Source organism: Onychomys torridus, chromosome 8 (assembly GCF_903995425.1).
Source record: "Onychomys torridus chromosome 8, mOncTor1.1, whole genome shotgun sequence".
NCBI classification, from domain to species: domain Eukaryota; kingdom Metazoa; phylum Chordata; class Mammalia; order Rodentia; family Cricetidae; genus Onychomys; species Onychomys torridus.
In genome coordinates this window covers 95,085,641-95,097,997 of record NC_050450.1, presented here as the reverse complement: position 1 = coordinate 95,097,997, position 12,357 = coordinate 95,085,641, and the positions used below count along the sequence as shown (strand labels likewise).

General features: G+C 48.0%; 1 protein-coding gene across 10 annotated transcripts in view; it reads left to right on the top strand.

Annotated features, from left to right (window-relative positions):
• Positions 1–4,471: 4,471 nt before the first annotated feature.
• Positions 4,472–12,357, top strand: part of Bptf (bromodomain PHD finger transcription factor) — a 109,228-nt gene continuing 101,342 nt past the window's right edge. For 9 of the 10 annotated variants that reach the window (XM_036197240.1, XM_036197239.1, XM_036197237.1 and 6 more), the window contains exon 1: positions 4,670–5,390. In XM_036197240.1, the coding sequence (XP_036053133.1) occupies positions 4,724–5,390 (667 nt within the window). In that variant the 5' untranslated portion in view covers positions 4,670–4,723. Of the gene's footprint in view, positions 5,391–12,357 lie in introns of all 10 variants that reach the window. The other variant, XM_036197242.1, reaches the window with a different exon arrangement.

Here is a 12,357-nt window from a genome sequence, read left to right as displayed (position 1 = left end):
CCGCAACGCACAAACCGGGAATCTCAGCACTCAGGAGGTGGAGGCAGCAGGATCAGATATTCAAGGTCATCCTTGGCTACACAGTGACTTTGAGGCCAACTTGTGTGTGTGTGTGTGTGTGTGTGTGTGTGTGTGTGTGTGTGTGTGAGAGAGAGAGAGAGAGAGAGAGAGAGAGAGAGAGAGAGAGAGAGAGAGAGAGAGAGACTAAGACTGACCTGTGGATCTGAGGTCATGAACAAAGTAACACAAAGTAACCATCAGGGCAGTCCAGAGACTATGATGGGCTCCTGGTGGGGTTGTCCTCTAGAAGGACTTGTCTATTGCCAGTGCTGACTCAGTTTTAGGAGGAATCATTACGATCCAGCCTGTGAAGAGGTTTCCTCTTACCAGCTTTATGATGTATAGGCCAACCGGACACCTGCCTATTTCAACAACATGGTGACTTCTTCCTTTCTACCTCTCTCTCTCTCTTACTCTTTCTTTGAGATAGGGTCTTAGTCTCCTGGGTGTTGGGATTAAAGGTGTACACTGTCTGGAGTTAAGAGCACTGGCTGCTTTTTTACAGGACTGGGTTCGATTCCTCGAACCTGTATCAAGGGTTCCTACACTTCTAGACTTCTTTGGGTATTGCACACACATACATGTGGTATGCAGACATACATACAGGCAAAACACTCTCATTCACTGAAAAAAAGAAAAGCATGCACTACCATGCCTGGCGCCTTTTTGGATTTTATTTATTAATTTATTTTTAATGTGTCTGTGTGAGGTCTGGGAAGGCCAGAAGAGGGTGTTGGATCCCCTGGAGGCGGAGTTACAGGCAGTTGTGACCCACAAGAAATGGGAGCTGGGAACTAAACTCTGGTCCCCTGGAAGAGCAGCAAGTGCTTTTAAGCACTGGGCAGTCTCTCCAGCTGCCCCTAACCCCCCCTCCTTCCACAGTACCTTATACATTGTAGCACCCCTAGGAGTCTGACCTTATAGTGACCCTACATGAGAGCCACTGACTTCATGGTCTATACCTATGACCAGAAGTGGTTGGCTTTCTTTGTCTGTGCTGGGACTCAGGTTCAGACTGGTGGCCTGCTGCTTCTCCGGAACATTAGGCGGATGGAAGTCAACAGCTTCAGAGGCTGGATTCCATTTAGACTCAGAACACACCATTCTAAAGCTATCTGCATCCTCTTTATAAATTCCTTTCCTGATTCAATGAGCCAGAGTCACTTCTCTGTGGCTAGCACCTAAAAAGGCTAGGTAACGCCAAACATCTCTCATTGGTCCATTACGTTTATAAAGGTTTGGTAAATACATTTTCTTCACTGTTAGGTTGCAAACTCTGTAAAGCTGTCTCCATTTCTAATATAATATCCTTGCCTTGCCAACAGTATGTGGAACAGTATAGGTCATGGGTTACAAAGGTGTAGAGTCTGGGCTGTACCCAGAAAGTACATATTCGGATCAATCTGCAGGGTTGATGTTTTCTGTTGTCTAACTCAATACAGGCTACCAGTCTGAAAGTCCAGGATGCTGAGGTCGGGGGACCATTTGAGGCCAGGAGTTTGCACCAGACTGGACAGGACTGTGTGACCTCGATTAAAAGTCCCAACACTGGCACACATCTATTCCCAGCGTTAAGGAGGCTAAGGAAGGGGGAATAGCAGTTTCAGGCCAGCCTGTGCTACATCGTGACACTGCTTCAAAAAACAAAACAAAATAATAAAAAAAGAACTATGGTGTCATATGCTGTGAGGTAGTGGGAGGAGGGTCAGGAGTTCAAGGACAGCTTTAGCTACTTCGCCAGTTTGAGGCCAGCATAAAACACTGCTTCAAAATAAGTCAATATTTAAGAATATGTTTCTATTATCTTAAATGAAATCTGCGCCAGGTGGTGGTGGATCTCTGTGAATTTGAGGCCAGCCGCGTCTATGGAACAAGATCTAGGACAAACACTAAAACTACACAGAGAAACCATCTCAAAAAACATAAACAAAACAATTTTTTTTTTTTGGCTGGGTGGTGGTGGTGCCTGCCCTTGATCCCAGCACTCAGGAGGCAGAGGCAGGCGGATCTCTGTATATTTGAGGCCAGCCTGGTCTGCAAAAACTAGCTCCAGGACAGCCAGGGATACACAGAGAAAACTCTGTCTCTACCCTGCCCCCCCACAAAAAAGTTTGACATTTAGTTATTTATTTATGTATGTGTGTTGGCACGTGTATCACAGCCTGAGTGTGTGTCACAGCCTGTGTGTGTCACAGCTTGTGTGTAAAAGTTAGAGGAAACTTTTGGGAGCTGGAGCTAGATCTCTCTATTATTATTATTATTATTTTTTGAGACAGGGTTTCTCTGTGTAGCTTTGAGCCTTTCCTAGAACTCGCTTTGTAGACCAGGCTGGCCTCGAACTCACAGAGATCTGCCTGGCTCTGCCTCCCAAGTGCTGGGATTAAAGGTGTGCAACACCACCACCACCACCACCACCACCACCACCACCACCACCACCACCCAGCACTATTATTATTATTTTTGAGACAGGATCTCTCTTTGTGGCCCTCTGCTTCCTGAGTGCTGGGATTAAAGGCTTGCCACTATGCATAGCAGGTTGTCTTCCTATACTGTGTGAGTTCCAAGGATTGAACACAGGTCAACAGGTGTGGTGTCAGGACCTTTACCCATGAGGCATCTTGTCTGCCCTCTATTAAATAACTTTATTCTCTCTCTCTCTCTCTCTCTCTCTCTCACACACACACACACACACACACACACACAAATTTTTTTCCATGACTGGGCGTGATGGCATTTGTGTCATCCCAGAGTCCAGTCTGATGCCATGCTAGGCCACTTTAACTAAAAACAAACATGTTTCAGATAAAATCTCCATATTATCTTTAAAAATATAGAAGATGGGGACAGCCATGGAGGGACCTAGGGGACTGAAGCAGGAGGATCACAAGTTTGAGGCCCACCAATGCAGGGTGTGGACACACGCCTTTAACCCCAGCACTCAGGAGGCAGAAGCTGGTGGATCTCTGTGAGTTCGAGGCCAGCCAGGACTGCATAGTGATGAGACCTTGCCTTAGTAAAACACTCGCCATTACTAAGGAAGACCTGAAGATCTGCCTATTTGGGGCCTGCATTCCTGTAGCTGCACTCTTTAAACAAAACTCTGGCATTGGTTTGCCAAAGAACAAAGAACTCATGTTGCTCACTTTTTCTTTTCTTTTTCTTGTTTTTGTTTTTTTTGAGACTGGGTTTCTCTGTGTAGCTTTGGAGCCTTTCCTGAAACTCGATCTGTAGCCCAGGTTGGCCTCAAACTGAAGGAGATCCGCCTGCCTCTGCCTCCCGAGTGCTGGGAAAGGCGTGTGCCGCCAACGCCGCCCGGCCATGTTCCTCACTTTCTTTGCATTTGTTACTTATGAGGTCCCTATCGGTAAGTTTACCACACTCAGAGATCAACAGAAGTAAAGTGAATAAATAATAAATGAATTGGCAATTAGCACTTGCTTTTTAATTTTCACTTAACTTCTATTCACCTAACTATACTGTAATAAGCCATTTAGTGGACTGAATCCTATTAATTGTTTTTCTCCAAATTACTTTTTCAGTTCTCACATCTATCCACAAACACTCATACAGCGTCCTAAAACCTTTCTCTTTTTCCCAGAGGCGGCCCCCCGACCACACTGGCTTGGGCCACCTCAATTTGGTCACTTGGCATGCCTGAAATTTCATCAGTGTGACCAGCTCCCTGGGCCAAATTGTGACTGGTGATTTGTCAGGTAGGCATTATTTCCAGGTAACACAAACACACAACTTGGTGAAGCCAATTATAGACAAGAAGCCATCCTTCCTCTCGCAAGTTCTCGCTGAGGTGTGGGAAGTTCCTAGCTGGGAAGTGGGAAAGGTGCGGAGGCTGCAAGGCACCAGGTTCTGGAATTTAACCCTGGCTCTCAGGGTGGGGACTCGGAGAAAGTCTGAGATCCACCCTGGGGGTGTGGCTCCCGGCGTGCAATCCTGGAACAACTTCAGGACCCTCCAGATCCGAGCCTTTGGGAGCTTTCCATTTGGACCGGCTCGTCTCCAGCTCCTGTCCCCGCGTGGCTGGCTCTGCGCGGCGAGTGCCCTCCGACTGCAAGTCGCGCCCTTCCGCGACACCTCTCTCCGCGCTCTCTGCATCCATTTCCCCGCAAGGACCAGTGACTTGGGGGTAACTCCCTGTTTGGAAACCCGGCTCCGAGAGACCCTTGGAGAGGCCTCCCTGAGCTCCAGCCGTGGGGTTGGGTGTCCCAGGAGGAGACCCCCCGAAGCTAGGGGACACTCCACGCTACCCTTCGCCCCTGCGCCTCCGCCGACCTGCCGCGCAGGGGCGCCCCCGGGGCCTCCCCGCCCCCGCCGCGCCGCTCCCGCGCTCCCCCTAGCGGCCGCCGCGCCGCCTCGCTCAGTCCCAGGCTCGTCGGGCGGCGCAGCTCACGTGACCGCGCTCCGGGCCTGCGGCCGCTGTCGGTTCCCCCAGTCACCGAGCGAGAGGGAAGAAACAAGATGGCGGCTGCAGGCGATCCGGAGCGGGGCGCCGGCAATTCGGACTGAGCCTTCTCTCTCCACCCCGCCGCTGCCGGGCCGCGCCCCTCCCGCCCGGGCCCCGGCGCCCTCCCCTCCCCCTCAGCCCCGGCGCCCCCCGGCGCCCCTCCCCCCCACTCCTTCCGCTCCCCCCCCCAGCCGCGGCTCCGACATGAGGGGCCGGCGGGGCAGGCCGCCCAAGCAGCCCGCGGCTCCGGCGGCGGAGCGCTGCGCCCCGGCCCCGCCGCCGCCGCCGCCGCCGCCGCCGCCACCACCGCCACCGCCGCCGCCGCCGCCGCCGCCACCGCCGCCGCCGCCCGCGTCCGGACCCATCGGGGGGCTGCGCTCGCGGCACCGCGGCAGCAGTCGGGGCAGGTGGGCCGCCGCCCAGGCTGAGGTGGCGCCCAAGACGCGGCTGAGCTCGCCCAGGGGGGGCGGCCGCAGGAAGCCGCCGCCGCCGCCACCGCCGGCCTCCGCCAGCAGCGCCAGCGGCCCGGGCCGGGGGGGCCGAGGAGGCGGGGGCGGCAGGACGGGGGGCGGGGGCGGCCACCTGGCCCGGACCACCCCGGCCCGCCGCGCCGTCAACAAAGTGGTGTACGATGACCACGAGAGCGAGGACGACGACGAGGAGGAGGACATGGTCTCGGAGGAGGACGAGGAGGAGGAAGAGGACGGCGACGCCGAGGAGACCCAGGACTCTGAGGACGATGAGGAAGATGACATGGAGGAGGACGACGATGACTCCGATTATCCGGAGGAGATGGAAGACGACGACGACGACGCCAGCTACTGCACGGAAAGCAGCTTCAGGAGCCATAGCACATACAGCAGCACTCCAGGTACCCACCCAGGCCGCCTGGAGACTCCTTCCCCACCTCCTCCCCTCCCCCTGGCTAGCTCCCTCTCGAGTGCTGTGCATCCCGCTTTCCCGCTCCCCCCCACTCCGGCCTGCCCCCCACGCGGAGGCCACGGCGCGTCTAGTGACAAAAACGACAAAACAAAACTAGATTTGCAAGGGGAAAGAGGCGCATTGTTCAAAATGGAGATTGCATTGTTGCAGTTTGCAGGCCACACACTCGTTCGCTCTCCTCCCCCCCCCCCCTCTTTCCTCTTCAAAATTTGTGCCAAGTGCGGTGTCTGCACCAGGCAGGATTGAAACTTTGGCACACACGTATCCATTGAGTTCGTTTTTCTCCCGTTGTTTTGGTATGAGTATTTTATTTATTATTTTGCAATGAAAGAAGCCTTCTGCTTTGCAAACCGTTGCGTGTCTAATGTGTTTTCTTGTAGATTTGGAAAAATTATCTGTTCCTTAGGAGAGAGAATTTGGATATTGTGGTAACACTCATAGATGGGCTTCCCTTCCTACCCTTAGTCATAGAGTTTGAAAACTGTTTTGGAGGAAGGCTGTTGTTCGGTTAGCAGGGAGCTTCGTCTGGTCCTGTGCGTTTGTTTGTGTTTTTCGAGTGCTCACGGGCCCGTGCAACAGTTGCTGGTAAATGGCTGATTAAAGAGCAAACCAGAAAACCAGACTAAACCTAATTTGGCAAGTCTTCCGATTCAGAATCGCTTTGGTTAAGTTCCAAATAGAAGTATAACGCCAAAGGGCCGTGTATCCTAACCAGTTTGATCTTGGCTTTGCGTGGGAGATGCAGTTTCGTAGCACCTGTTGTAGAAGATGTGTACTTGATCATCTAGGCGTAATTGCTGAAGATGAACATTTTGAAGTCACACCGTGTAGAAATGTCAGCTTGCATCCGATAGAACTTTCTCTCCTTAGTCTATTTCTAAGGAAAAAAGCCCTTCCTGGACTTGTAGTGGGTTTCTCTGTGGTGACTTCTCGAACGTTTTCTCACATAGTTTCTTGAGATTGGCCCTGAGATGTGTCTTGTTTAAATAAAACGCACACATAAGAGTTGCTTCTTTGTATTAAATGAATAGTTATGTGGTGGAGGCGCGGGGGGGGGGGGGGGGGGGGGGGGGCTGTAACTTGTAGCAAGACTGTCAGGTGATTGATTCCTTTATATTTCTATTTACCTAGATTAACAAAATTAAAATCTAATTTTAAGGACATTTACAAAGTAAAGTGAATGAAGACATGATGGTCTTTCTTATGAGAACTTGCCATACCATTTTCAGGGAAGACTAGGTAGGTAGTTGAAGTGATTAAATTTAAATGTTTCCATTTTTTAAAAATAATTGCTTAAATTATTAACTGCAACAAGTATGAGAATTAAACCAGATTAGATTGTGTTAGCATCAAGTGAAAAAGGCTAATTTCATTTGCCTGACTCTAAGAACAAGTTGCTTAGCTGAGGGGACTTGGAGGAGGGACTTGGAGGGAGACTGTCTTTTAGCAAGTTTAATTTCTTGCCAACTTAGTGCATCTTTTATAGCAATAGATTTTACTTTGAGAAATTACAAGTTGGGCATCTTTGTACCAAGAGCCCAGAATTGAACTGAAGACTGACATATAGTAGTAGAGGAAGCTAGTGTTTGAGTTAGAACTGAGGCATTTTGGCAGAACACTTTAGCTAACTTTTAATTAACCCCTTGAATCCCTGACAGACAGTACTGATGAACTGCTGGGCATATGCTGGATTAAATTGCAGGGTGTGGTTAGGGGGTCCTTTTAAACAAACACATAAAATTTTATCTATCTATCTACCTACCTACCTACGTGTCTGTCTGTCTGTCTGTCTGTCTGTCTATCTATCTATCTATCTATCTATCTATCTATCTATCTATCTAGCTATGTATCTATCAAGACAGGTCCTCTCTACATAGCTCTAGCTGTCCTAGTACTCACTATATAGACCAGACTGGCCTCGAACTCACAGACATCCACTCTGCCTCTTAAGTGCCTAGCAAGCTTGTGTACTTATATTTCAAAGACATTTCTCATCCAGTGGCACTTGTAACCTACCTTGGTGTACACTTGTCCTATATTTATGTGAATTAATAACTTATAAGAGTAAGCTTTGGTCTTAAACATTCTGCAGCTCCTAATTGACATGCATATGGCAGATATGCATGAAAAACTGATTGAATAAGTTATTGTTAGTAAGTGAGAATTTCGATAATTCTGTATTAGGTGCTATAACTTAAATGATCAGGTTTTAAGAAACTAAAGTTGGTGTGATTAAATTTTGATAAATACTTCAACCAGCAACTTTCTAACAGCAGAGTATACTTAAATTTTTTTTTAAAAATGTGTTTTATTTTTTTTTAAATTATGTGTGTGTGTATCTGTGTGAGGGTATGTGCAGGTCAGATCCCTTGTAGCTGGAGTTTCAGATGGTCCGAGAGCCATCTGCCATGTCTGCTAGGAACCGAACTCAGGTCTTCTGGAAGAGCAGTAAGTGCTGCTCCTAAGGTTGAGCCATCTCTACAGCCAGAGTATACTGTTTTAAACAGTTCTTTCTTCTCCTTCCTCTATTGGCTGTGGAGTTAACTTGAGTGTTTAGTATTTTGAAACAAATTACTTCTTCAGATGATGATAAAAGGATGCTACATTTTGTGTTCCTGACTTTCAGGGTATGTCCACTTGTTTGCAGTGAGTATCCATGGCAGCAGTGAGTTGTTTATTGTGCCACTAGTTTTATTCTTGGTACACCTAGGAGGGGATTTCAGGTCAGTGTGTATGTGTATGTCCTTGTTAAGGTATACTTAAGTATACCACTCTGGAACAGCTGGGGCTGCGGGACAGCCGGGGCTGCACAGAGAAACCCTGTCTGGAAAAGCAAAAAGATACACTGAGAGCAGGTCCAGTTGGGTGTGGTGATGGCACACACCTTTAGTCCCATAACTCCGGAGGCAGAGGCCGGAGGATCTCTGAGTCCAGTCAGGTCTACATAACAACTCTAGCCCAGCCAGGACTACTACATAGAGAGACCTGTTTCAAAAAATAGCAAGGCCAAAGAGGAAAGTTGGGGGTGTGTCTTGTATAGTCAAGGAAGGCTAAAGAGTTTAGTTTGTTTTTGTTTTTAAATTTTTATTTTATGTGAATTGGTGTTTTGTCTGCATGTATTTCTGTGAGGGTGTCCTGTCTCCTGGAACTGGAGTTCCAGACAATAGTGAGCTGCCATGTGGGTGCTGGGACTTAACCCCAGCCAGTGCTCTTCACCACTGAGCCATCTCCCCAGTCCTAGTTTGGTTAGTTTTGTAGTTAGAACACTGGCACATTAGATCCCTGGTGGAAGAGCTGGGGATGTAGCGTAGCATGCTTGAAGCCCTAGCTTCAGTTCCCAGCATGTAGACCGAGTTTGCCAGCGCGAGCCCATCATCCCAGTGCTCTGGAGGTGCAGACAGCAGGAAGAGAAGCTCACGGTCATCTTTGGCTACATAGTGGCATACACAGTCTGGCTGACATCAGACCAGTACCTTAACTAACTAAACAGTATGCAAGTAAATACCACTAAATAAATTACTTAAGAAGTAAGTTCTTAGTATAACAAGTAATTCATTGACCTATTTATTGAGTACTCTGTAAGTAATGTAACTGTTGATGCATGCAGATTGTCTTGTTAAGGTTACTATTGCTGTGATGAAACACCATGACCAAAAGCAACTTGGGAAGGAAAGAGTTTGTTTGGCTCACATCTCCTGAATCACAGTCCATCGAGGGAAGTCAAGACAGGATCACAAACCTGGCTGGAACCTGGAGGCAGGAGCTGATGCAGAAGCCATGGAGGAGTGTGGTTTACTGGCTTGCTCAGTCTGCTTTCTTCCAGAACCTAAGACCATCCGGCCAGGGGTAGCCCCACCCACAATGGGCTGCCCCCTCCCCTAATTGATCACTGATTAGGAAAATTCCCTACATATTGATGACTTACAGCTTGCTCTTCTTGCTCTCCTGTTACCTGACTCCAGCTTGTGGCAGGTTGACGTAAAACTAACCTGGACACAGGTACTATTCAAGTTACAGACTTAAAGTTTATTATTCATTTATTTTGTAGGAGGGCAGGTTTCGACTCAGGCTGGCCTCAAACTCAGAGACACCCTCATGAGTGCTGGGATTAAAGGCATGCCCCATTGTGCCGGCTTTAACAGTTTATTTTATTTAGCCAGGCGGTGGTGGCACATGCATTCAGTTCTAGCACTGGGGAGGCAGAGGCAGGCAAATCTCTGAGTTGGAGACCAGCCTGGTCTACCGAGCAAGTTCCAGGACAGCCAGGGCTACATGGAAAAGCCCTTGAACAAACAACCAACCTCCAAAGTTTGTCCTACTGGGAAATTTTCCTTTTGTGACAGCAGTTTATTTCAGGCTAGCCTGGAGCTCATTGCTATTCTCCTGCTTCAGTCTCAAGTACTGGGATTAAGGTGTGAGCTGTCACACTCTGCCGATCCATTGCTTTCTTTTCATTGGGCAAATCAGATCTTCTCCACAGGGCAAATACTGCTGTAGAGATGTTGATTATTAATGCAAACTTGAAATCATCTCAATTTGCTTGAGGCCTTTGGTTGACTAAAGTGTTTATCAGGGGTTTTTGTTATTGTTCTTTTATTGGTAAAAGTTTGAGTAGGGGCCTGGAGATGTGGCCCAGTGCTTTATTTATGTGCCCAGTATTTGTTCCTCTTGAAGAGGTCCCAGGTTACATTCCCAGCACCCACATGGTGGTTCACAACTCTAGTTCCAGGGAATCCAATGCCCTCTTCTGATCTCCTAGGGCATCCGGCACCCACATGGTGGGTGTACACTACATACATATAGGCAGAAACACTCATATATAGAAAATAAAGAAACCTTAAAGTACATGTGTCAAAAACCTACATAGAGTTAGTTTATCTAGTAGGCATACTTTCGGGGTGTATTGAGAAAGATTGTATAGAAAAATCTGTGTTGTACTTTTCCACCCCCTCAAGGACCTGTTTTGTGGTACTGGGGTTTGAACCTAGGTAGGTGAATGTTATACAAACGTTATACATACCCGGCCTTTTTATTTTTATTTATTTATTTATTTATTTATTTATTTATTTTGATTTTTCGAGACAGGGTTTCTCTGTGTAGCTTTGGTGCCTGTCCTCGATCTCACTCTGTCGACAAGGCTGTCCTCGAACTCAGAGATCCACTTGGCTCTGCCTCCCAAGTGCTAGGATTAAAGGTGTGCACCACTGCCTGGCTCCTTTTTTTTTAAAAAATCTTTTTAAGTTGCCTTGAATTTGTCAAACTTTTTTGCCTTAGCTTACCAAGTAGCTCTGAACTACCAACAAGTAGCTCTGAACTACCAAGCCAAACAGAAAAAATTTTTTTTTCTCCCCCTTCCTTTTCAAACACGATCTCACTTTTTTGTTTGTTTGTTTATTTTTGTTTTCCCCGGAGCCGAGGACCGAAACCCAGGGCCTTGCTCTTGCTAGGCAAGCGCTCTACCACTGAGCTAAATCCCCAACCCACGATCTCCTGGCTGGCCTGGAGCTAATTAACTATGTGACCAGACTGGCCTTGAACTTGTGGTGGCCCTCCTGTCTCAGTCTCTCCAGTATTGGGATTACAGGCATGTGCTACCATGTCCTGCTAAGAAAGTGCATTTTCTGTAGACATTTGGGAGAGTTTGGTAGCACTTTGAAATTTAACATATCTGATATATAAACAAAGATTTGTATGATGCTTGAGTCAGAATGCCCGTTGTGTGAGACTTCTGGGACTATTTAGCTATGTTTTTAAAATTGGGCATCTTTTACTACTTGAGAACAAAACCCTAGTATCCTTAATGATTTATGTCCTCTGAGGCTCCTGACAGCAGAGATTGGTGGCAGAGATGCTCTGAAGGAGCTGGAGATTCCCCAGAAATAGTGTAGTACTCCACTGGCTGTATTTATCCTTCAGTGTTACCCCAGTGTCTTTTCAGTGGATCAGTCCCCTGGTTTGAGGGGTGGTTGGGGTAGGCAGAAGCTTCCTGCATGGGCTTGTCGATTGTAAGAAGTGGGGCAGAGGAGGGAGCAGCCGGATCTCAGCACTGATAGTAAAGTGTGGGCAGTGGCAAGAGATGTTTAGCAAGAGCTGGAGTTGATGAATAGGAAGTCAACTAACTGTGCCCCCGTGCTGGGCAGTTCCCCTAGAGAAGCAGGCTGTGGCCATGTACTTTCTTCCCTTGCTTGTTGAATTGGGAAGTAGAGTTTTTCCCCCTCTGGAACACTGAGCAGATGTGCTATAGTCTCATCAGCAGTATCCAGTGTTCAAGCCTGAACTGGAATCACATCAGGTCACAGAAATGTACCATAGGCCGCTGGTATTGCCCTTGTCCCCTGCAATGAGTGGTGCACCTGAAAGGTGGCCCGAAGCATTCTGTCTGTGTTACATGCTTCATTTTCTGTCCCTGGGGTCAGTCAGAAAATTTGGGAATAGTGAGTGGGGTGTGACCTCAGTGATATGTTAGACTTCTGTTCTGCAGAATTCAGCAGGATGACAAGGAGGAAAGTGGGATCTGGGTGAGTTTTGTAGCCCTGAATGGCAGCTCAATCCAGGAGTTTCTTGGCCTTCACCTGTAAGTGTAGAGAGTTAAAGCACTAGGCATGTCTCTGGAAGAAAGCAGTATGGTCAGGGATGAAATTAGACCTGTTCTGACCACCAGCACTTGTGGAGGTTCAACTTGAGAATTACAGAAAATGAGGGCCAGGAGAGTTACTCCAGTTAGGCAACATGATCTGTGAGTAGTGAGCGGGGAGGTATGTCCTATGTCTGTGATCGTAAGTAGGCTTGTGTGTGGCTTACACTTGCATGCTTCTCTGGTCCCTGCCCACAGGCATATTTGGAAATGGGGCTGTGCATGTATACGAGCAGCAGAATCTGGGAGGTTGAAGCCTTTT